We start from the raw sequence: 26,683 nt of genomic DNA, 5'->3' as shown, positions 1-26,683 counted from the left end.
CTACAATCCACACAGGCATGGGAAACAAAATTTTCAGAAACCTTCATGATTTGTGGAATTAGGCTAAAACTGAAAACATCCTAGTTCAGAATTATTTCCCGTCTAATAACTACATTTGCCTTTTTCACCTTTAAATGTGACAACTACAGTCACTGTACCTAAACACTTATTTTATACATACTCACGACAAATCTGATGCTCCTAACAAATAGGAGAAGCTTGTTCTTTTTGGCCAAATTATTCCTCTTGCTGGCCTAATTTATATGCAAAAGCATCATCAAATCAGGTAAGATATATTTCACACATTGAGAACACAGGATTTTACATTAGTTTTCTACAGTAAACAGAATAGATGCTTCTGTGAAGGACTTGAAATACTACTTTATTTTACTTTACTTTTTGTTGAGATAATGTCTGAATAATCATGTGAAGTAAATATACTTAAAGTCACCTTCTGGACAAAAGGTTTTACACATTCCTCTTCATTGAAATTGCATGTTTGGCATCAGACTGTTGTAAGAGAACATCAACAGTTTAAGTCTTGTCCAGAATTTCTTTTTTAAAGTTGTAAGTTAATGTGAGTCACTCCTGTAATCATCTTCTCTCCTATTCATATTTATACTGTTATGTTTTGTTTCTATGGGAAACAATGGCAACAGGTCTATGGACTGGCAGAAATCCAACTGAGTAAGACACCACTGATGTGCACCACTGCGGCACTGTGTAATAAATATTAAGACTATAAAATCCACTAACACTGTAGAACAGCCCTGTACTAAAAATAGCCAGTGATTTTACAAGATTTAAAAATTGCTATTTTAGGTTTAAACATTCTGTTATTAATGGTAATTAAGTTCTATTTAGTGTTTAAACTGTAGGGGCCTATCCTCTTCCCAGTGTAGAAACAAAAGTACTCAGAAGTGCCGAGGTCTAGTTGGGTCATGCTGCTCAGATGGAGCATCATCTTCCCCCTGGAGAGTAGCAGACGTTGCATCATTTTGTTTTGTTCTTTAAAATGGACCCGTGTGCCACAGCACACAAACATGTGCAGGGGACTGGAATCTCAGTCCCAGAATAGAGAAATATGCTAGATCTTGCATTTTCTGCTTTCAGATTCCTCACTTCAGCCACTGGGGTTAGATGAAGTAAGAAAGAGTATCCTCCAGCCTAAAATTTAGTCTTGGATTCAGGCAGTCCAGCTTCTGTTCTTGACTCTGTCACACCCATATTGTAAGCAATTTCACCGAGTTTTATTCTATACCACACATGCACTCCCACTCTAGCTTTTGATAGAGAAGGATTTCCTGTACAAAGTAATGCAATACTGGAAGAAAATACAGCACACAAATTTATCTTCTCTCAGGCCACAAAACAAATCAAGCAATACATCTGCAACTAAAAAGACAAAAAAAGAAAACTTGGACTGGGGAAACCTACTTCAGCTGTAACCAACACCAAAATTTCAGTGCTAAAACAAGGGACCTAATTACAAGTGTACCTCTGCAGAGAAAAAAATAGCCATTATCACAATGACAGTTAAGTGATGGTGATGAGTGAAATGTATTCTTTAATTACTGTACCAGGGATATACAGTCTTCCAATGTGAATAAGGTGTAAGAGGTTACACAGCCATAGAGATGCAACATTTCACAGTCCAGGTATTACATCTCCCGGTGCTCAGTGTGAAGCAACAGTGTCCTGGTCCTGGTCATTCACTTGGTAAATCTGTGCCTACTTCCTGGTTTGTGTTTGGTTTTTGTTTTGTTTTGTTTTGTTTTGTTTTGTTTTTGTTTTTGTGGGGGTTTTTTTGTTTGTTTTTTTTGTTGTTTTGTTTTGTTTTGTTTTGTTTTTTCTATGGAAAACTGTAAAATACTACATCACTGTATTAACTTTGAAATTTTTGCTTAAGTTGAAATTTTCACACTTTACAGAGAGGTTAAGAAAAAAGCCATTTGTACTGAAATAAGAGGGAAGTTGATATATTTGTGAATTGTGAATTTTGCCTTTTGCTCTGTGCAAAATTTAGTCATACTCTCCAAAGTACCAAAACAATGTAATTTTGACTGACACTAATTTTTCTGAAACCCCCACCCCCCAAAAATCCAAACTGAAATTAATTTCTAAATGCTAGTACTTTCACTGATTTCTTTTGTCAAGGTAGTCATTGTTTCACTTCCATTCAGGTTATCACGTGTTCCCTTCAATCCTTCTTAAGAACATTAAGACTTAAGATTTGAGTAACATTTTTAATATTTCAACCGAGGTAAGGCTGACTGGTCAGTAGTTCCCAGGGTCCTCCTTATTATCCCTTTTAAAAATGGTGACATATTCCCTTTTCTCCAGTCACTGGTGACTTTGCCTGACTGCCATGACTTATCAAGTATCATGAAGAGTGGCTTGGCAACCTTATCAGGCAGTTCTCTCAGGACCCTGAGATGCATCTCATCAAGTTCCATATAGCTGTGCATGTTCAAGTTCCTCAGGTGGTCTCGAACCTGATCTATGATGGGAGAGACTTCATTCCACTAGTCCCTACCTTGGTGTTCAGGGGCTTCAGAGATGTGGGAAGAGTGTTTACCATTGAAACTGAGACAAAAAACTGCTGAGTACCTCAGCCTTCTCTGTGTTTTTTGTCATTAATTCTCCTGTCTTATTTATCAGGGGGTGTGTTTGTGTGTGTGTACATTTTCTTTAATCTTTGCTTTCTGACTAACATACCCGTAGAAGCCTTTATTTTTCTTTGTATTCCTTGCCAAATTCAGCTCCAACTGTGGCCTAGCTTTCCCGATCCCATCCCTACATAATTAAGCAGCATCCCTATATTCTTCCAAGGGTATATATATCCCTGGTTCCACTGCCTTTGAATTTCCTTCTTCGACTTTAGTTTGACCAGGAGGTCCTTACTCAGCCATGCTGGTCTCCTGCTTTCCTTGCCTGATTTTTTACATGTGGGAATTGAGAGATCTTGCAATCTAGGACAAATGTTCTTAAAGGGCTGCCAGCTCTGTTCTGCCTTTTTTTTTTTTTTTTTTTTTTTTCCCTGAGGGCAGATTCCCCAGGGGTTCCATCCACTATTTCCTTAGACAACTGAAATTTTGCTCTCCTAACATTCAGAGTCCTGACTTTAGTCTTCACCTGGCTCATATCCCTCAAGATCATGAGTTGCACCTGGGCATGATCACTGCAGTCCAGGCTGCCACCAATCTTGACCTATCTAAGTAGTTCATCTGTGTAGGTAAGCAATCAACAAGGTCCAGTTATGCTGTTTCTCTGGTTGGGCTGTCTATCACGTGGATTAAGAAATTATCCTTGATGCACTCCAAGAGTCTCCTGGTGCTGTGCTGTTTTTCCAACAGATGTTGAGTTACTGAAGTCCCAAGCAGAATTGGAGCCTCTAAATGTGACACTTCCTGTAGTTGAAATAAGAAGGCTTCATCAATAGGCTCCCCTTGGCCCAGAAGCCTGTAGTAGACACCAGCCATGAAGTTTTCTTTGTTGGTTTGGCCCCTAAGTTTTACCCATAAATTCTCAACCTGTTCCTCACTGTTTTTCAAAGATAGTTCTGTGAAGTCAATCCAATTTTTTATATAGAGGACATTTGTTTCGTCTTGATGTGAAATAGTTTCAACAGGAGTTAGTTGTTAACCATCTTCTGTGGCCCTCTATATATGAAAGAAAAGCAAGTTTAGTCCCAGTGGACTGGTCTCTGCTAAGGGACCAGGTCCTCAACTAGATGACCCTGAAGTTAGAAATTACACAGTCTAAGGATTTGCTCCAAGTTATTTTAAAACTATTAGCATTACCAGAAATGAGAGATTCAAAATTTCGTACTGTTTGTCAGACCCCACCTGGCTTTCCCACACCCTCTACCCCCAAAATGTGGTCCAACATGCTTTTTTTTTTAACTAGGAAACATAATTCATAAAGTAATCAGACAGAACACAACACACCTATGGACGTGATACTTATAGGACAATTGGCGATTACAATGTCAGGCAGCGTTAAATTGAAGGTCCGAAGGATCTATATCCCTGAAGTGGTTTGATAGCATCTTTGAGAATAATGATAAAGTTAATCCACTTCAGCTGAAAACAAATAATTTCTCTCTTTTCCAATTAGCACGAAAAATTTTCACGTTTTATATTGTAACTCATTTGTATAGTTATATACCATTAACTGATCTTATTAATTCATTGTGGGACCTGGACCTGTCATGCCATTATACAAGTGTCACATGAATGAGCTCTCTAATCTCCTAGTCTGGTGTACCTCTCACACAAAAATGACATAATCTTCCTTTTTGTATCTTACATAAAGAACTTTTTTGAAAAAACTTTTAACACCTGTTAAATATAAATGAAAAATTAGGGACAGAAAAGGAATTATCTTAGACCACAGGAATCTAGATAATGCTTGAAAGAACTTTTTTATAGCTGTTCTTACAATAATTTTTTTAAAGTAACTGACAATGAACTAAATCCCATGTCAACACCGTTACAAACAGACAGGCTTATCACTGCTAGTTTATTCTTTAAAAATAAATGTCAAATTTCTTTCTTTTATCAAATTAAATAAACACTCTTCCCGCCCTTTTAAACTGCTACAATTCCTATTCCTGAATGCTATACTGATGAAAGATGAATTACAGTCTCTTACACATTTTCTCATATAATTTCATTAGGGAGGAATACCTAATGCTTGGCTATATCACTGCTCCTATCTCCCACAGGGAAGAAGAGACAGTACAGATCTCAATAAATCAATTGATTCTGTAAATGAAGTTGCAAGTTACACGTTATCTTTTCTCCTAGGATGCCAGAGCTTCTGTTACTGTGGTGTATGTTGATATACCTCAGGTAAAGAAGATATCTGAGGTGTTAAGGTAGAATTCCTCCAAAGATTTGCTTCAACAGCACTATCACCCAGTGTTGTTAATGATGTGGGCTGTAGTTTTACTAACCACTTTAGTAACACCATTGCGGCTTCCAGGTCATAGTGACTCTGCTTTCTGACCACCAAGTAAGTCCAGAGACGGCCATTTCATTTTGACACCCTCTGTATTTGACCTGTGCTGTACAACAAGGGTCAAATCTTCCCTCTTTTAAGTTTAAATTAGCTTCTAGTTTGTATGCCACAGCTCTTACTGTATACCGGATTAAATTGTGTTTACAGCTATATCTCTAATCATACAATTATTATTTCTATTACGTATATATTATATAATACACATTACATAATAATATACACATAAATGCATATTATTATACACACAGTCATTATTAATTATATTTAATCATAAATATTTGTAATAATAATCAGTATAATAATTATTATATCATTAATAATGACATAATGACCTATATTATTTAAAAACCTTAATCCTAAAATGTGTATACGACAATTAGCAAAACAGAAATAGTGTTGGTCTGTATCAGCTCAGGTACAGAAATACAAAGTACCATGCAACATAAAATTAGCATCCAGAAATATAAGATAGAAAACAAATCAGAAACACGAGAGAATTTAATCTGTATTACTTTTCACATTTTTAATCAGTATTTTGAAGAATATTCTTTCTAAAGATGAGAGATTTATGCCTTCTCCCAAAACTTTTGTTACTCCTATGAAGAAACATTCAAAATGTTACTCCTTTTCAGTTCAGATTTTTGTGCTTTCAGAGTAAATCTCCTATAAGTGAAAAAAAGTTTAAATACAGTAGCAAAAAAGAAAAAAAAGGTGCAACGAAAGAAGCTTTAATTCAAAATATTGTAACAGACCTGCTCCTGCTTCTCCATAAAGGCTTAACCAAAAACTATTCCAGTGAAATACTGGCTAATCCTCATTCATACTGACATTAGTGAAATTCAGAAAAGTGAAATTAAAGTGACAAGCAATTAAGAGCCAATTATGTGCTAATTAGAACCTTCCAAAAATAAGCAGCATGACTGATATTATTTCATGGCCATAAAAAGCATTACATTCTTTTTGCCTTTTGTAAGGTAAGGAATGAATCAGTTCGCTACTCGTGAAAAAGGAACTAATTTCCCTAAATACAATTCCGATATTTATTTATTTTTGAACTATGTAAAGAATAAAAACTAATAGCATTTCTGTTGCCCACATACGTTAACACAGTAGACACAGAGAGGAAAATAAACTTGTAAAAATTTCAAAATATGTCAATAGAACTTCAGTTATTGATTTGACACTCTTACATATCATGTCTATGGTCCATTGGGGAACAAAGAAATAATCCAGATCTCTAAATGATTTGTGATATCTTAACAGGGCAGGTGCAGACCCCATGATAAACTAAGACTCACCCATTGATAACTTTAAGATTCACCATCTTCAACTTTCTCTTAATTGAAGTACTGAGAAAACTCAGGTTAAAAGTTCCTTAAAATGTAGATATTACTTATAAGCAGAACTAAGAGTAGTAATCTAACCAGGAAATTTTTCATTTCATTGTCCTATTTCTCATATTGTCTCTCTCAATTTAAACTTAAGCAATGCATGAAATAGCCCCAGTTATGTTCTTTTATATATTCACTTAAATCCTGTAAAAATAATAGCAATAAATTGTACTCCGCTGCACAACAGCTTTAGAACTTATTAAAAGAGAAAATTTTTATCAATTAAAGAAAATTTTATAGAAATGGAAAAACCAAAATTATTTATTGTGATTAAATTTGTCCATTAAAAAATATAGACAATTCCAAATAACGCAAAGAATATTTTTCTGCTCGCTTAGGCTAATTTTAGAACTTTTGTTTGTCTTTGTTGGGGATTTGCTATATGTTGGTCAGTGTGGTTTTTTTGTTGTCTGAGCATAAGTTATTCTGTATTTCAGCATAAAATTGTTTTCACTAGTTTTAATGTGAAGTATTTTCCTTGCCACTTTCCACATGAAAAACTAAAAATGTTAAAGTATTCAGTATTTTTCTTAAATCATCTAAATACATTCTTTGCAACATTCTCTAAACAAAATGTGATGGGATAAAAGTTCAAAATAAAATCTATATGAAGAATAGTGCTATAATCGTTCTTTTATTTTGTTATTTCCACAAAATTTCTTTGGACATATTCTTCACCTTTTTAATTTTTTTTCCACTCAGAGTTTTGTTTAATCACAAAAGTATGTTTAGCTAGCACTCTTCAGTGCTGACCAAAACAGGATATGACAACTAAAACATACAACATTTACCTAAATAACTGTGAGCTGGTTTTTCTTCCACAACTTTGATTCTCCTTGCTCCTGCAGGTATCACCAAAGCTTCCACATAACCTAGACATGAGGCCAGATGTCCCGAGTTAAATACAAATGGGTAGAAAAGTACATCTTGTATATTTTTAAATTTATTTTCTCCTATTTTGCTTTTTTAAATGTAAGAAGTCATAGTATAAACAGCAATGGTTTGAAGGTTCTGTTGAAACACACTATGAAAATCTGTGCTGTGTGTATTACATATACCATGATATACAATTAAGAGTTTAGCTAAGTAAAACGTAACAAGAACTAGTGAGGCTGGGCAGGCTGGGCTGGAGCAGATGAAATTGTGTCTGGCCAAGTAGTTTAGTGTCCACCAGATAACCATAAAATAATTCCAGCTTCACTCAGCATAGAGAGACACATGATGCAGCACTAAAACCCAAACATCTTCCCACTGTTTGGCTTATGTTTTGGTTTCGTTTTTTTAAAATGTTTTGTGCTCCATCTCCCTCTTCTTGCTTTAACACATTCAAACCCTTTGATGAATGGCTTTAGTCTTAAAGTTTTTTATTAATTATTTGCTTTATGTTACAATAAGACTATAGGACAAAGACATGATGTTGAGCAATTTGTGTTAGGTAAAAAGGAGTGAAAAGGCAATGAAGATTGAAAAACATCATGCAAGCAAGAATGTTATAAATAAATAAAAACGTATTTTATATTATCCATGTGAACTTCAAAAAGTGGACAGTAAACCAAGTTTTTATCTGTGTAGCTACATAATGCTTACACAAAATACTGAGGATTTTCAACACCTTTTCAATAATCCTGAAACATGAAAATTAATTGCTGCAAAGCAGTGTTATTTCTCTTTAATTTTCTTAAAAGCTAATAACACTTTCTAAGTATTGTTGACAGTCCAGCTTCTTGAGAAGGAAAATAATTTACTTAGTTGTTTAGAAGGCAGTACCACAATAATGTGGATTGACACAAAACTCTCAGTAAACTTGAAAGCCTGTGGATATACACATTAACTATAAAAGGGAGCTGATACACTGTAATTTCTATTAGCAGCCACCTTCTTTGTAGTTTTTCATTCTGTAGTCTTCCAGACTCATCTGTGGTTTGGGATACCTGCTCTGCATTACCTTCAGCTTAAGAGAGGACCAGACATAAACATCTAAAGACTCCGCCTAATTTTTTCTTTTGTTTTTTTGGAAGTACTATACTTCTGTCTACAATGCATTGAAGTCCTTGGTTTTCCAGATATACCTCTGCTTCTAATTACAATATTTTTTGATGTGATTTACTTACTGTTTTGAAATTCTGCACATTTTCTACTCAAGAAACTGAAAGTGTAATGGCAAACAAATGCTGAAAACAGTTGGTCAAACACTGTTTCAAAGAAAAGACTTTTCTTGGAGAGAAGATATACATGCCGCATGGCACACATTAAGGATTTCAATCCCCTACTCTGTCAACACTATTGTGCTGGAGCCAGTCGATTACTCTCATTCAAAGAACAGATCACAGTAGTATTTGAAAATCTCATGTTCATTCTGCATCAGAAAATCTATTTGCTTTTTATGATACGTTATTATTAGTGTAGAATAAAGAAAAGATATAAGACTTCTTCACACATTTAGCTTTATATTCTCCCACTGTCTAAGTAACAGATCATAATTTGTGCATTTATTTTGAAGAACACTAAATTTATCTAAACACTATAAGAGTTTACAGGTCATTTGTTTACTAAAAATATACATTTTATTTCACAGATTTTTTTAAAAATCAGGCTCTTCTATGAGTCTTAATGGAAGACAGATAATTCCTTAATTTTATAATTAAAACAATTTGCAATGATTTTGCAACAATTAAATTTAAAAATACTCATGCATTCTTATCTTAAATGTCTTATTATCTTAAAAAAATGAGATCTGAATTTCTTGAGAAGAACTGCTTAATTGTAAGACATACAGCTTTTTAAAGTTCCCAATGTTCAAAGTAATCCAACAGCTACTGGTTTCCTGAGTATTTGAAAGAAACAGACCTACCTGCTCCTCTGGTATGGTTAAAATCACCTTTAATAACTTTGCATGACTTTCCATTACCATTGCATACACCGCAATGATCTTCACGAGCCAGAGATCCCAATATGCCATCACAGCCAAATTTCTGTGGGAGAAGAAAATAAAGCAATTAAGACACAGGCCATGCTTTTCATAAAGCTGCCTTTAGTAGTGGACATGTCACCCTTTGGAAAGACACCCTAATCAACTTGATCTAGCCTTGCTCAGAATGAGAGTTGCACTAGTTCATGTCCAGAGATCCCTTCCATAGTAATGTATGAAGTACATTAAAAATTAAACATAGTAGTTTATGTAGATTGTTGTATTCACTCTTCCAATATGGTTGGCTATCTCTATCAGCTGCTCTCCAAGAGAAATATGACGTTCCCATCTCCCCCATGGGACCTCTGGCACTTCTGAGGCACTGTGGAACACAGACAGACCCCACAGGACCTCCTGCTCAGACACTTCAACATGTGCAACTCTACCGCTTTCTACTCAAAATATGGGAGTTTCTCTGCCATACCCACCATGGTAAAGTGGTGTCTAATGTCAACCTAATGTCTTATTTTGAATAGGATGTGGACACATTTGGAATATGTAAATGTGGATTGTATATTTGTTTTGCTAAAAAGTATTCAGTTTAAAATAAATTGAGTTTCCAGAAGCATCTCCACATTACTATGCTAGACACATTTCTCCCAATAAATATCAGTGGTAGCTTGACAACAGAAATACAATCAATATCATATGCTGGCTTGATATGAAATAAAAGTCATTTAAAGTCTAGAGAAGTCATTACAGGGTAACCTTGTCCACTGTATAAATGCATCTGATAAAAGCAATTAAACTTCAAGACTGTTTGATAAATAATGAAGATAAAAGCTTGGTAAAAGAGAAAATAAAGGATTCCTCTAAGACAAGAAACCACAGTCTATCAAGGTGCCACCCATTTTCAGGCAGATTGTTACTTGACTTCATGCACAGAATTTTTATTAGAGTCCTACCTATAAAAGCAATACAGATTTCAAAACACTGTTTACAGTGTAAGCATTCAAAGAGCTGTGTATCCAAAATAGCACATCTACAAGATAGGAAAACCTAACTCTACAGCTGTAGCCCCCAAAGTTCTTCCCAATGGGTTGTCCAAAAATACAGGGTAAAATGTGGAAGACCTTACAAATTAAGACTTTCAAATCTAATTAGAGCCTATCTGTCTGCCTGTTGGTATGCTAAGAAGCCAACTCAGTCCGGTGGGTTTCATTTAAGGCTCTTTTTTTTTTTTTTTTTTTTTTTTTTTTTTTGTCTTTATCAGTCAGTTGTGAAAAGTGAATGATTAAACGTTTTTTCAGGAAAAAATGATCTATGTATTATATTCCTGATTAAACCTGTAATTGTTACACAGTGAATTTAAAGCCCCAATTCGACAAAGTATTTAAGAGTATTCTTGTTTCATGCACTCAGTCACTCAAGAATGGATACGAACATATAGGCGTTTGTATGCATATGTACATGCATGCATGCATATGTCTATAAGTTAAATTGCTGAAGTTATTACAGTATCTAGCAATGCTGTTTCTCTGTTAAAGGTTAGTTTTTATACCGAATTCCATGTGTACCATTAGAAGTGGATAAAGAAAAAAAACAGCTCTGTGAGATTTTTATATAAAAGAGTTTCCATATGAGGCACTATGAAAGTGACAAAAGAACTTCTATGAACCAAATGAATTCTGAAGATCAGGAACAGCATAAACCCTCAGCTTTAATTATCTGTTATTCTTCTCCTTTGGTCTTGGTTTATTTAGATGTAAAATTTGTTTCTGTTGAAAAAGGCAGAATTAGACATATATATGCATACTCCATAGCAAAATTTCCAAACCTGTTGAAAACTGAGGTGTCCTTTAGAGGCTGAAATCAGTTATACTCATTTTCCACTCTGCAGCAGTTTGTTAGTAAGCATCCTTATCATCACAGATACACATTCCCCAAGCTAACCCTTCAGCTGCTTCACATACTGTGTTGCACTGAGTGAAATTAGCTTAAAATAGTTTAATATGATGCAAAAAGAGCTGTTCAGTCTTGATCATGCGTATTGCAACATGCTATCACAGAAATAATACATGTGCATAACAATTTTATATGCTGGTATACGTCTGCCTGTGTATCCAGGTTCAAAACAAATAATTCATACCTGGCATCTACCATCTGCACAGACATCTAACCCGTGCTGGCCACAAGAAGTCCCATCCATCACCTTTTCTGTTAGAAGAACAGCTTGATCCTTTCCAGCTGGTGAACATAATAAGGCACATGGCTTTTCTGTAGTAGCAATTAATGGAAAAAAACCCACCACATTGGTAAAAAGTCATTTAATAAATATTATCAACATTAATTTTAAAACTGATATTTGCTTATCTGTGTGGCATGAATCTATGTTAGCATAACTTAGATACAGTGCAAACAAAAATATTTTGATCCTTTTCTCAGCTATTTGAAAAACTCAAGTTCTTTCTCCTGCTAGAGCATACTGGTGCTATAAAGAGCCTACATAGTACTCATGTCACGTTCATTGTTGCAATTAAGAATATGCACATTACAGCTGTCGGAATATTTTGGTTATAATCTATACTTTCATTCTACTCTATTTTTAGCAGATCATAAATATTGGTTAAAAAAGAAACTTAACACTTTCCAGATTTTCTAACTATACAGGTCAAAGAGAAAAAAAATAAGTAATGGAGACATCCTGGGAAAAAATTACACAGATTTTAAAAGTCCACATTAAAAAAAAAGACAAAAACCTGAACACATTCTTTCTAACATCTTTGCCAAGGTCAGGCAATTTTCTACTATGTTTCTAAAACATTTTGCAAATCATTTCTAATTTTGAAGGAGAATAAAAAAGTAATAATATCCTATATATCAATGTACTCCTAATGGTCATAATTTATAAATGGTTTGCTTCACCACTGCCAAAGTAATACCAAATAAAATAAATTGTCTCCTCTCAGTGGCTAATTGAGTACAAAATGACATGATTTTTTCACATCTTTGTTCACAAGCATACTGACTCAGAACTTCTCCTAAATTTGTTGCAGATTTTTGAAAGGATAAAGTAAATCCTGAACTTGAAACTGATTTCACTTGGACACAATGTACGCCACTCTGAGTTCATTCTGACTTCTAGATTCCTGGAGTGTATTTTTATTAGTAAATTAAATAGTTCCAGGAAACGTTCATGGGCACTGGAGTTCTACTGTCTACACAGCTGAACTGTAAAACAGTCTATGCCACATCTTTTTGCATGTTCTAACCAGTACTAGCTTGGTCTAGACTGGAAATTGCCACCTGAAAAGAACTTTTTCCAAAAAGCAGTTCACATGTGACCATCCTTTTTAGAGTGCAAAAAGAGCTGAAATGTATGGACAGAGGACTTCTGTGCCAGCTGATTTAAACATCAGAGAGTGGTCTGTGCACTTTATAATTTACTAAAATTGACACAGCTCCTGGGTATATCTAGGGGACTGGTGCCAACAATTGTGATCTCTTCTGCCAACATGTGAAGCCAGTCAGACATCTCCAAATGAGAAGCGTGAGTCTCTGTCTTGAGCTTGTGCCCTCCGCATTTCTGATATACTCCTTAAATAATAATCCCAAACTTCCCTGGGAGATTTAAGTATGTAACAGCATTTTTTAAAGAAATACAAGATTAACAACCTAAGCATTATTTTAAGGACACTGAAATCAAAGACAGTAACTCAACAATACCAGATAACTTCAACAGACTATAAGACACCTCATTCCAATAGAGCATCCATTTTGGACACTGTGCACAATTAGTGTCTACAAAAAGCTAAGAGTGTAAATAATTAAGGATTTGGGAACAATGTACTTCTGTGATGCTGGAATTCTTTAGCTGGTGTCTTTTGTGCCTCCTGAGGGATACCTCAAGACAAGAGGATCTCTCAGAACAAAGTTAGATGAAAGCAACCATCCATACTCCTCAACATGGGACAAGAGTGTCAAGATTTTTCCTCAGATGACTGAATAATACAATCTAAGTTTGCAGTATGCACATTACATATGGATTTCTGCCAAAATCAAATACTGGTATGTGAAATACTCATGTTAAGCTAAAAGGGATCACTCTTTCCACAAAAATGGAAGCTTACAATATCCGTATTATTTTCTTCGCTTTGTAGGCAGAAGGATAACTGATATATGCATGCTTAATGTAGAGATGTATTTCTGAATCACTTCATATGACATTTCTGTTTAAATAGGACCAAAATGATACTGAATTTCGGTTCAATTTTTCAGGACAAATTCTATAGGAATATAAGACAAAAGATTCCAGAGTGTGTGAAAATACCACCAGATCTTGACTATGAAATAAAAATGACTTCCCAAAATTCTTGGGCCTGTGGTTTGTTTGTTTGCTTTACTATTTAACATATGTTTCTTAATCAACCATAATACCAAGGTCCAAGCCATATGAGCAGATGATAAGAACATGGGAGATGGTTTATACTTACCATCATCAATGACAGCCTGCCACTGGTGCACATGCTTCTGATATGAAGATCTGACACTGAAAGCCTGGCACTGCCAGTCCCTGAACGCAGGCACGCCAGCAGGACAAGAAGGGTTTTCACATACTCTATACTGCATCGTGGGACCGTGACAATCTCCTTCAAGACCTGAACTAGAAAAGATGGCATAAATATAATGCTTTAGTGTTGGTAACGTGTTGTCAAATTTCCAGCACATTTATGCTATAGAGAAATTAAGTTTAAATAGCAGGGTTTTTTTGTTGACACATAACATTTAAGAAATCACCCGCAAAAAATCAAAGTCACAGAACATGTTTGCCTTCTCTTTGTACTGGTTATGTTACATATAAGGAGTCATGGGTATTAAACCGAAATTTACACTTGGCCCCGAAGAAGCACTAGGACTAGTAGAATTGTTAGTAAGGAGAAGCTCAGCTGCAGTTTTGACACTGTTCAGGCGATTTTTCTCTAGCCGGACTAAGCCAAAGGTGCCACTGAAAGGAAGTAACACCTGCAGATTTGCTACCTCTCCTTTTTTACAACTGTTGCATTGCAAAGTTCGGACAACATGCTTTGTTTCTTTATGGTAGCTCCTGTTGTGCTTGCAGGTCCCAATGAACAAATGCAAAAGAACAGTGAACTGCAGAAACTGGTTCTAATTATTTGGAACCTTGCCTGGAAAAATGAAGAATGAAAGTAAAAGTAAGACATCCCTAAATTCTAGAAATAGGCATAGAGCTGGAAGTGGCATTTAGATGTCAGGAAATATGAAAGCATTCTGCATATCTAAGGCTTCTGTTAAGGTACAATGACTTTGTGTAGCCATATCCAAGTTTTCCTGACATTTTTTTATGTAAACTCCTTTTTTAAATCAGTCTTTCCTGTCATTATTTTTTTGCCCCAAATCTGTTATATTGTCTTCCATCTTTCTTCATTGTCCCCTTTTGTTCTATTATTTTCCTAAACCCTCTACTCTACTGTGACCTTCCCTGACCTGATCTACCCTGCCCTACCCTACTCTATTCTACCCTGGTGCAGTCTAATCTAGTCTAGTCTTATCTACACTTGTCTTCATTACTCAGCTCTACTCTGTTCCAACTTCTCTATTTATGCTTTTTCTATTGGTATATAAATGACCCATGAAAGACAGATATGTGATATGAGTAATTAAAAGGAAAGTATCTTTTATCTGATCACTGAATATGGTGAAACAGAATCATCCGAGTCAATGGTAAAACTCCCTTTATGCCCAATGGCACAAGGTTTTTGTTTTTACAAGATATGGAATCTAAATGTTGTTTCCAGATATTCTGTCTCAATGTCTGTGAAACTGGTATAAAGATCTCTTTGTAAAAGTTGCAATTACTTGGCTCTCCAAATGAGACAGAAGTCAATTTTCTCCAGTAAAAAACTGAAAGACTAGAATTACACACTGACGCTCTGCAAGTCCAAAATTACAAATTTAATTTTCTGTTGCTTCTTCAGGTGAATCTTAAAAAGAAAGTTGTATTCTCCCATTAATATTATCTGAGATTTTGACAGAATCAGAAAAGTGGAAAAATAGTGCTACCATGCAATAAAACCCCCAGGGTACCTATTCTCCTAATTGTTTTTCAGTACACATAAAAAATATATTGCTTATGTACAGGACAACTATATCTTAATGGGTTTCTGTACTCATAAGATTTAAATCCTCTTTGGAAATTCTGGTGAACAGCAATGGAAACCTGAACTTGTTTTTACCCAGGGCATTTGCGTTGTCGACTGCTGATTCCAGTGTTGCAAGTACGGCTACAAGTGCTCCACGTGCTCCACTCCCCCTCCATATGCTCCGCAAAAGAGGTCCGATTGATACACTCTCCAGCCTTACACCACTAGGTGAAAATTCAGCTCTTAGGTAAATAAATCAAGGCACATGCAAAACAATTCACTGCTCCACAAGCACACACGAAGCACAACAGAAACATTTTGTTCAATACAGTTCTCATATGAGTCAGATGATATATTTCCTCCTATTGTTCCCTATGACTTTTTAAAAATTATTATTTACTTAATTCTAGTAAATACAACAGCCAGAGACCTTTCTCTGGCTCAGTGGCCAGAGAGCAAGTGCAATTCTTGTTCACAAGCTCGAGCACCAGTTCATTCTCAATAAAGGATGCCTCCTAGAATAGTCTACTGGAAATGGTCCCCAGAGCATACTGTCCCCTTCATTTGAGCCTGGGTACTGCCTAAGAAAGTGCTTTTGGGTCCAGCCCAAACCCACTGCAGGGATCATTCTCCAGCTGAACTGTACAGATGATCACAGCACAGTTTTCAGGGCTGTTCTCAGGACTTGTTTGGTTCACTATACAGTTCCCATGTAACTAGCAGGAACTGCATTGTCATTGATTATCTAGTGACAATTTCAATAGAAGGATATATTACAAGTAATAGAGAAAAAGAGATTTTTTTTCACAACTTGCATTCAAAGACAGAATGGAATCCTCAGTAAGCTAGTGTTGAGAAAGTCAAGAAAATTTCTAGCATTTCTTTGAATAATAATATTCACCTCAATAGTCTTGTATGCATACATTGTTTCCCAGGGCAACTGCAATTTCACACTCAAAATCCATCCAATCACTATTGTTATACTCTGTAATCTGTCATATCTGGTATTAATCATCATAACTCTACAGAAACTAGCACTTTATCAACTTATACCAGCTGAATATCTGTCCCATGTATTATGAAATTTCAGAAACTGCTAAGTGGTAAGTCCACAAGTAGGCAATGAACAATTAATGTCATTACCATCACTAATTTAATCCATTTCTCTTTGTACTCTGAATTACTGGTGAATTACTGTTATCAATGGATGAAATTCATGAAGAAGTCTTGTATTTTGAACAAAACTAAACATGTCACTAATGCAGTCAATAAAGGCCTTTGTCACTTTTAGAATACACTTCCGTTACTTGCAGTGTCTGTACTAAATCCTTGTCTGGTGATCTTAAACTTCATCTGCAGTTTCAAACTGGTCTTCACTGATCAGTTGATCTTAATTTTCTCTCTTAAATCATGACACTACAATGATGGCATAATTATACCACCTTTGAAAAGTCTTCACATAGCACGGATCCATCATTAAGTTGTATTTGCAATCAGATACTACAAATTTAGTAGTGCTCTTGGATGTTTCAGATCAAAACTGCTCACATTTTTAAACAATATTCCTTCAGAGATAATAGGTAAAAAGGCTTTTTCTCCAGAGATAGTATCTGCCTTATGTAGAATCTGAGGGATGCTTATAAATCCTTGACTTAAAAAACAACCAAGTTGGAGAGGCTATGCAAATAACATTTCTATCACTTACTAAGATCCTAAGAGAAGCATAAGACAATGTTCCATCTCTACAATATAAGCAAAACAAAACAAAACCCATGATTTGTGTAATCTGAAGCTCATCTTGGACAGATAATAAACAAGAAGAATAATCCGTTCTAATAGTCAGATGTTTCAGTAATGTTGGCTTAGATTTTTACTCCCAGGACTAAATATCTCTGTAGCCTGGCACAAGGCTTAACGAGCTGTTCTAATTAGAATCAGTATTTTGTCTTGCCCTTACTAATTATTTACCCCCTACTATCTAAACTCTATGATAAAGAGAATGATGTTATGTTCCTCATTGGACTCTGCCAGGACCCATGTCACTACCATATCATAATGCTCCCACAAGTACAAAGTCAGAGTGAGTCCTCTGTGATGAGTTGTTATTATCACCTTTTGTAAGTCAGACATTAATATGCAAAACACACACTAATTTCACGTGCCCAGTACATGATGGTGGTGGTTTCACAATGAAAATTCTAAGTAGTCTTAATAAGAGGTGCCACTTTCTTAATCCATACCATGAGCATGACAGTCTCAATGTAAAGAATGCAAAATTTACTACAAAAGGCATGTCCCTGACTTTCCAGGTATTGATTTAAGACAAAATATCAACTACACACATTTATCAAATCAAAGATCGCAGCAAAAGTCATTATTTTAGGGATATAAAAATGAATAAACCCAGTTTTTCCTTTAGTATGTAAAATTATATTATTTGAATATTTTATCTTGCTTGATTGGTTTACTTTTCAGGGGGATGATGACAGTCCTGATGAATGTAATACAATTCAAAGAGCAAATCACTCCTGTGGGAGACTGCTGTCAACACAGTATCAGGAAAATCCCAAGATATATGAATGCACTGCTCTGTTATCTATTTGAGGTTATTTATCTTATAGAGATGACAGAGATTATTCAAACAAGAAGGCTCTTGAAAGGCATTTAATGTAAGTCTGACTTCAGATGACCATTTAGTTTATCTTGATGGCATACTTTTAATGACATCTATCACTCTTACATGCATTTTAAATGTAACTCAACTGTATGATTTTTATAATAATTGAGGTAAGGAACTTTAAACAAGTACAAAGACCTATTCAGCTTAACTGTTAGGTGTTTGAGATAATTTATATTGCTTTTCCACCAGAAATATACCTTTCCAGTGTCACAGTCTGTTCCATCCATTGGTGGATCCAGCTTAGTTTTGCATTCCTTGTCGCTTTCCACCTTGCACCACAACCCGGTGCAAATGACATGCTGAAAACCAGACACACAGGTAAGCACAAAATCTATCTTACGCATAATTATTTTCTACATGCAATTCACTAACATCATAAAGTCACCAGTTTGATGGTACTGAAGTATGTTTAAAGACAGGTTAAATGCACAAAAAACAGAGTGGGCAGATTCTGCTTAGAATTTTAATAATAATGAACACATGGAACAAGTCAAGCTGGTGTGTTGACAGAGTGGGGAAAGAACCCTCTAAGTATAACCCTACAGGTCACAGTCTTTGCATACAATAGATCTGACAAAGCACATATGAACAACTTTGTCCTGTGATGTGAAGCAGTCACTGAGTACATGCAGTGCCCCAGAGAGGTGTGAGCCATCTGGGAATTATTTTAAAAATTAATTAATATATTTCCTCTTTTTATTTAGTGCTCATTCATTTTGTGTGAATGGGAGAAAAGTATCATGGTCACTAGCAACAAAACCCAAGGGTTTAAAACCAGTCCATTTCTATATATACAGACTACTGAATCTTTGTGAAGCTACACAATCCTGTGAAACTGTCACAGGAATTTTGTAAAGATGTGTTTGTAACTTTGAGGCTTCTCTGAGGCTTCCAAATCCCCCTTATTCATACCATCACAATGACTGCTGCTATCTTATGCTCTTCCAATTATTCATAATTCCTCTATAATTCATTTATTCCTCTAGAAATATCTCAGAAAAGCAGTCAAACCTGATACCCACAGACACAAAGTAAACTCACAAATCAGGATGAAATGTTTTTGCTGGGAAGAAGAAGAAAAGAGACATGAGAGGGGTACTAGTCAGTAATGAATCTGAGAGCTGGAAAGTAAAGCTGCTTACTCTGTCCCTCTTAAGCATCAGAACAATATGATTTTACCTTTTTAAAAAGAAAGTACAGCCTTGAAGTATGCTGGCTTATATTTCCCCAAATTTCCGTGGAAGCCTTCCCTATTTTCCTCTTAAAAGTCCTCCTTCTCCCATGGTTTTCATTCATGACTTTGTTCTCCTTGTTGTCTTGTTTCCCCCTTACCAGCAAACTAGGTGGAAGTGAACAGAGGGTATGTGGGGCTCAGCTGTGGCCTCAATGTGACTGCATGTGCAGACTGATTCCCCCGAATACGTATAGTCCTCCCAAAGGAAGGCAGGAAGGATCAGGAGAAGGTAACAGGTTACAGGGAGGATAAAAAATAAAAGATCAGCTGTTTTTTTTAAAAATCAGGTTGCCAGAAGATGTGCTTTTTCTGACTGAAATGATTTCTTATATTGGTAAACCCAGTAAGAATCTCTGTGCCTTTTATAGTATGCATGAAAAATGTGTGATAAATCTTGTGCTACCTTGAAAACAGTCTTATGGTACAGGAAACATAACTCAAAAGATTGTGTCTGAACCAAGGAACAGGACAGTTCCAGTGGGACTGTTACATATAAAAATGTCTGTAAGATCAGCTTTCAAAAAAAGTCACAGATTGTAGAGGTCTGCAGCACTGCACAGAAACAAGAGACAGGATGGCAGTAGACAAATTCACTCCTGATTCATCCTGTAACAGTTTTGTGCTGAAGCTGAACTAAACAAGACAACAGTTAGCCTATGCATATCCTAAAACAGAGCTACAGAAGTCCTATCCTGTTCCTGAATAATTTTAACAAATATTTTTCAAATATCAAACTGCAATTTCTGTTATTGTTCAAGGGAGAAAGAGAATATATTCTTCTAAATTTTTCTGAAACGTGCACTTTAAGATATAACTGCAGAGCTGAGAACTAAGCAAGAAGATTTCTGGGACAGTTTTAGAAGACAATGTAGGCAACACAGAGTATCAGCTGTACATGAGTAAGGGCTTCCATAGCAAATATGAAGTAACAGACTATACTTTTGGAACAACCCCACAAAAATATACGTTAATTTAATGTTCCTAATTCAAATCATGTTTTTCATATCCCTAAATATTCATCATTACTATATTTGAGGAAAAACTATCCAGGGGTTCAAAAAATAAAGTCAAATTTTTTTTAATGTCAACACATTTAAAGCATGTTATCCTTGTTCATTTCCTAAACACTTTGATCTTGTGCTCAGTTTCACTGTCATATGGCTGTGGAATGGCTCACAAGTCCACAGCTCCTTACAAATCCAGAAATGATTCTTCTAAACTTAGGAAGACATGAATTCAGATTTGCAAAGATTTGAGTACCTGAACACACAGATGAACTTGAGCTGTGTAAAGTAAATTGAACAAATCAGATCAAGACGCTTGACTTGCTAATGTCCTTTGTATACATCTGCATGTTTCTGCAAATACTTGCATACCACCTCCTTACGAACTGTGAACATCATAACTTCACCAGCTAGAAACACCTTTGAGCCTTAAGCAAACTGTATTCTAAAAAACCACTTCTCTTCACCATTTTTTAAAATAAGCATTTAATATTACTTTAACTTTTCATCCTAGACTTTGAGATTTCACAAACCCAAGAAAATGGAGATATGGAATTACTAAAATTGGAGGATGACTTGTAAGTTTTTTTCTGGGTTTTCCATTTCAGTGAAATCACTGAAATAGACTCTTTAGTTATGCTTCAGGTTGCACTTCTGCTGCAGAAGTAAGAGAAATGGAGATTACTGCTACGATTGAATGTTTGACATTTGGGGATTTCTGCATGTGGGTGAGGAAAAACTTGTTTTTTTTTCCTTAGCAACCTGCAATGCTGCAGATCAGAAGTGATTTGAAAACTTAGAAATCTGGATGACAGTGTCAATACTACAGTCACTTCAAAATCAGAGCACAAACTTCTAAACCACAAATTTACTCCTCTGGGGAGAAAGTTTCATTCAGTCAAATTCAGGATAGCTGTTAACATTCACAGAGGTTTACTATTAATAGTTATCTACCATAAGCACAGTTCAACAGCCATTACAGTTTTTTAAACTAGCCAAAGGAAGCAGAAGTTGAAGATTATAAACTTATACTTGTGATATTAGACTACTCACAATCTGTAAAATATTTCCTGTGTGTGCACTGGAAAACAAAATATTGCCAAGCACATACAAAAGACCTTTTTCTGAAAGAATTTGTTAATTGTGAGTTTTTAATATCAAAAGCTTGTAAAATACAATATGAAAGTCAAAATGTACCACAGAAATAGCAGAGGTCAATCCAGCTTTTTTTTTTTTTTTTTTTTTTTTTTTTTTTAAAGAGTGAGGTAGGTCTATGTGCATCAGAAGGATGCTTTTCTAATCATATAAGCATCTAGAAAGAAGGTCCAGTTGAGAGGAAATAGCAGAGACAAATAAGAGCATTTTAGAATTGTATCTGTACAAAGACAAGATTGTTTAAAGTGTGGTGGTGGAGATGAGGACTTCCATTCTTTTCATTTTGATCTTTCCCTGAAATGCCTTAAAAATCACCATGAAATATTACAGTCCCGTGCTTCTTTGCAAAGATCACAGCTGTGTTATGACAAGAATTGTTTTAGTGGACCTGACTAGATAGCATTTGCATCCTGGACTTTAATCTTAAAAGCTAACATTTAATAGTTCGACAATTATATTAAATTGTCAAGCTCTACAATCACATTTAATTATCAAGAACTACTTCTGAGTCATGATCTCACTATCTGTCATGTGAAACAATGTTAGGGTCTAATTGATTCTTGTGTGAGACATCATGCACATAAAAGCAAACTTGCCTCCCTTACAAGATAAGCATAGCAACATGGTATAAACCTTGTACTCTGATATCCACTCACACTTTTCTCAGGCTCTATAAAAGGTGAAAAGGAAAAAATAAAGTCTGCACACCATTCATGGAAGAGGAGTAAGAGGGGATCACTTAGGAAGATATGGGAGTAGCCTTCAACGGTCCCTTCAGTCCTTTGCTTTAACCATTAAATAATAAAGAGGAATTCCTGATAGCAAGGGAAAATAATTTGCATCTGCAGTCTTTCTGAGGTTGCCATGTAATGTGACTGTAATTATCCTAAAGTGCTGCTCAGTAATAACATTGTAGAAAATTACATCTCAGCAGAATTGCATTATTGATTATACCACTGATATTGGTAGATTATTTTTAGATTTATAAAATTATTTCCCATCATAACTCAGTTGTTTTCGTAGTTGAATAGCTGCTATATATGAAACATACTGGCTTAATGTAAAAGACTGCTTGGAAGTATGGTCATCAAATTATGTTCCAGTCACAAAAAAGTAAGACCTGACGTAGTTCATAATTTACCTTTTATGTGTTACACTGAAATGCATGTACTGTTCAGCAAGTAGAATGTATCCAAGAAATCCTGGGCTATAAATCGGATTTACTGAATGAACCTTCAAGTTGTACATTTCTGTCTCACTTCCTGGCTTCTGGACAATTTCATCCACAGTAAACTGCCAGGTATTGGCAGAGTAGAAGAGTATATACAGATAAAAGAAAGTAGTTTGGATTTAATGGAAAATTCTGTGGCAGCCAATGTATAATAAATTAATTATTTTAATAAATTAATACTGTAATTTGGGAAATATGGTATTTAGTTCAGAGAAGTCTTCTAAATGTTGACTTCTCTAATGGCAGTCACAATAATCTATCCAATCAACACAGTGAACTTTGAATCACATGCAGAATATGTAAAACGCAATTACTTGGTTAAGTTAAATTCAGCTATTTTTGTTATTTAAATGTAACATCCTCATATATAAGAGGGATATGATAAAATTAGCTACTGACTAATAGCAGTTTGCAGTTAGACAATATTGGTGTTGCACAGTGCATGTACTAGAACTCATGAAGGATTTCTGGAAAGTTTCTACAGCTTGGTTTTAGGCCAGTTTAAATAGAAACATCCTCTTTTCTTTCTCTTCTTATATAGGAGAAATATATGTAAAATCAGAAGAACTTTTTTATCCCTTGGGCTGTGCTTTTTCCATTGCTCTGTTTCCTCTTCACCATGAAAATCTCATTTAATTTGACTAGGATACTGTAAACTTCCCTAACAGAAAACATGAATTTAAGACTGTCCTGGTTCAGCTAGGATAGGGTTAAGTTTCCCCAGCAGAGAGGGGGAAGGGATCTCCAGCTGGGTTATTCATACCATGCTGACAGTCAGGTCCCACGTGGCAGCGCGGGAAGCTTTTTCCTTTGTGGCTTCGGTGTCGGGGAGCATGCGAGCGAGCTGTCTGTAACCACTGCGGTATTTGTCTGTATATCTTTTGTCTTGTTTACTGTTATTACTGTTTGTTGGTTTTATTATCGTATTGTTGATGTTCAGATTGTTTATCACTGTTGTATTAAATTTCTTCTTATTTCAACCCGGGGTTTGTGCCCTACTTGTGTCCGAGGGTGGGGAAGGGACAACAGTAATGTGGTCTCCAGTCCTGGCAGGGCTTACACCACCACAGCCTTTTTGGCCCACCAGTGTGGGGCACAAGAGATTTGAAATAAGAAACAAAAAGGGACAGACCCTGACCAGAGTATGTTAGAGCAATCTGTTGGGTGTAATTTTTCTGTTTGTATTGGTACTGTTTGATAAGAAAATGTTTGCAATGTTGGCCCACTTACTTGCGTTGTGGGGCTGGATTAATCCTTATATCCAGTATATGATCCCAGTGCTGACGTTTGTTGGTGGTGGAAAACGTATAAAGAGGATAGTTTTGTAATATTGGCTCCTGACTGCTTATAATTAATTTGTATCACTGTGTGTGGGGGTGGGCCAGTACCTGTTTGCTGCCTGGGCTTTTGTTAGGGGTGTCACCCCCTCTATGGGTGAGCCAGGGGAGGAGATCCTCTCAGTTTTGGGGAGTTTCAACTATCCTGGGAGCCTGCAGGCCACTGTGACTGTGGTAAACTGCTTTCACCTCCAGTGCTTTGGAATTTCACTCCCAAAAAAATGCAGAGCCCTGATAAACTGATGGAGTGCTTAGAAAGGTGTGTTACCAAGCGGGCAAAACCCAGGAGACACAACTCGCTGCAATGTGCTGGGGACATGCCCATGCCTACCGTGTCCTCTAACACCACTCACTGCACTCAGGCGGGAGAAAGGGCTGCAGGATCTGAGAATGAACTTACTGGTACAGCAGCTGGGCCGGGGGAACAGGCAGAGCCAGTCTCAGTCGCCTCCACCAGCACAGCAGCTGAGCCAGAGAGACAGCCAGTGCCGGTGTCAGTCGCCCCGATACAGAAAACAAAATATACCAGAAAGTCAGCTTGCAAAGTGGGGGATGGTGATGAGCCAGTCCCAGCACAGGAACAGGAGGAAGGGCCAGAGGTGATTGTCCGATCTCTATCCCCGACTGAGCTTCAAGATATGTGGAGAGATTTCGGCCACCTGGGAGGTGAGCAGATTTGCACCTGGCTGCTCTGATGTGGGGACAATGGAGCCAGTGCTTTTGAAATGGAGGGCAGAGAGGCCAAGCAGCTGGGATCTTTGGCCAAGGATGCTGGCATTGATAGGGAAATACGGAAACAGACTCAAACCCTCAGCCTTTGGAAGCGACTCCTGCTCAGTGTAGGGGAGAGGTACCCCTACAAGGATGATATCTTATGTCAGCTAGGCAAAGGACCAGCATTGAGAAGGGCATTCAGAATCTCAGGGAACTGGTTGTGTTTGAGATGATCTATGGTGATCTGAATGATGAGCAGTCACCCATGGACCCCGATCAAGCCCCTTGCACACACCTGATGTGGCGAAAGTTCCTGAAGAGCGCACCAGAAGCACACTTGAAAGCATTGGCAGTAGTGTCCTGGTGGACAGACACCCACACTCTAACAGTGGATGGAGTGGTTGGCAAGCTCCGGCAACATGAGGGAAATCTCCCCTCATCTCAACATTCCCTGGTCTCAGCTCTGGAGGAACTGTCTCAGAGGCTCCAGAAAGTGGGAGAAGACATGTCCTACAGTCCACCTGCACGGGCTGATGTCTCAGCCATTAGAAGTAAACGTTTCCCCACCCAAGAGAAAGGCAGCAGAAGGCACACACCACGAGGCACCCTGTGGTTTTTCCTCTGCGACCATGGAGAGAACATGAGGAGATGGGATGGACAGCCCACTGCTGCCCTGGCTGCACAAGCAGAGCAGCTGAAAGGGAAGGCCATTGCAAAAGGGGAGTCCTCCAAGAAAAGCACAGCTCCAGTGTCCAGTCAGAAATCCCCCAGGCAGAATAGAAGGGCCAACGTTATGTCTGACCCTCTTGAGGGGACCAGTAAATCATTCTTGCAAGAAGTGAGTGATGATGAGCAGGATTAGAGGGGCCTTGCCTCCAGCCAGGTGGAGGAAAGGGACAATCGGATTTACTGGACAGTGTGGATCCGATGGCCTGGCACGTCAGACCCACAAGAGTATAAGGCTTTGGTGGACACTGGCGCACAGTGCACCCTGATGCCATTGAGCTACAGTGGGGTTGAATCCATTTGCATCTCCGGAGTGACAGGGGGATCCCAACAGCTGACCCTACTGGAAGCTGAAGTGAGCCTGACTGGGAAGGACTGGCATAAGCACCCCATTGTGACTGGCCCAGATGCCCGATGCATCCTGGTCATAGACTATCTCAGGAGAGGGTACTTCAGAGACCCAAAAGGGTACCGGTGGGCTTTTGGTGTAGCTGCTCTGGAGGAGGTTGAACAGTTGTCCATCTTACCCGGCCTCTCAGAGGATCCCTCAGTGGTGGGGCGGCTTAAGGTTGAGGAGCAGCAAGTGCCGATTGCTACCAGAACGGTGCAGTGGTGGCAGTACCGTACCAACCAAGATTTTCTGGTCCCCATCCATCAGCTGATCTGTCAACTAGACAGCCAGAAGGTGATCAGCAAAACTCACTCACCCTTCAACAGTCCTATATGGCCAGTGAGGAAGCCTAATGGCGAATGGAGGCTAACTGTGGACTACCGTGGCCTGAATGAAGTTACCAGCAATGAGTGCTGCAGTGCCGGACATGCTGGAGCTCCAGTATGAACTGGAGTCGAAGGCAGCCAAGTGGTACGCCACGACTGACATTGCTAACGTGTTCTTCTCCATTCCGATAGCACCAGAATGCAGGCCACAGTTTGCGTTCACTTGGAGAGGCATCCAGCACACCTGGAATCGATTGCCCCAGGGGTGGAACCACAGCTCCACCATTTGCCATGGACTGGTCCATACTGCACTGGAGAAAGGTGGGGCTCCAGAACACCTGCAGTACATTGATGGCATCATTGTATGGGGGGACACAGCCGAGGAAATCTTTGAGAAAGG

General features: G+C 37.3%; 1 protein-coding gene across 2 annotated transcripts in view; it reads right to left on the bottom strand.

Moving 5' to 3' along the window:
- LOC113490054 (A disintegrin and metalloproteinase with thrombospondin motifs 19) overlaps positions 1-26,683 on the bottom strand; it is a 241,011-nt gene that overhangs the window by 29,516 nt on the left and 184,812 nt on the right. For both annotated transcript variants that reach the window (XM_026866234.1, XM_026866233.1), the window contains exons 10-15: positions 18,363-18,464; positions 15,579-15,709; positions 13,818-13,987; positions 11,474-11,601; positions 9,268-9,388; positions 7,208-7,288 (exon numbers count right to left, since the gene is read on the bottom strand). In XM_026866234.1, the coding sequence (XP_026722035.1) occupies positions 7,208-7,288; positions 9,268-9,388; positions 11,474-11,601; positions 13,818-13,987; positions 15,579-15,709; positions 18,363-18,464 (733 nt within the window). The remainder of the gene's footprint in view (positions 1-7,207; positions 7,289-9,267; positions 9,389-11,473; positions 11,602-13,817; positions 13,988-15,578; positions 15,710-18,362; positions 18,465-26,683) is intronic.

Source organism: Athene cunicularia, assembly GCF_003259725.1.
Source record: "Athene cunicularia isolate RWA chromosome Z unlocalized genomic scaffold, athCun1 chrZ_part2, whole genome shotgun sequence".
Lineage (NCBI taxonomy): Eukaryota > Metazoa > Chordata > Aves > Strigiformes > Strigidae > Athene > Athene cunicularia.
This window is presented reverse-complemented; position numbering and strand designations above follow the sequence as displayed.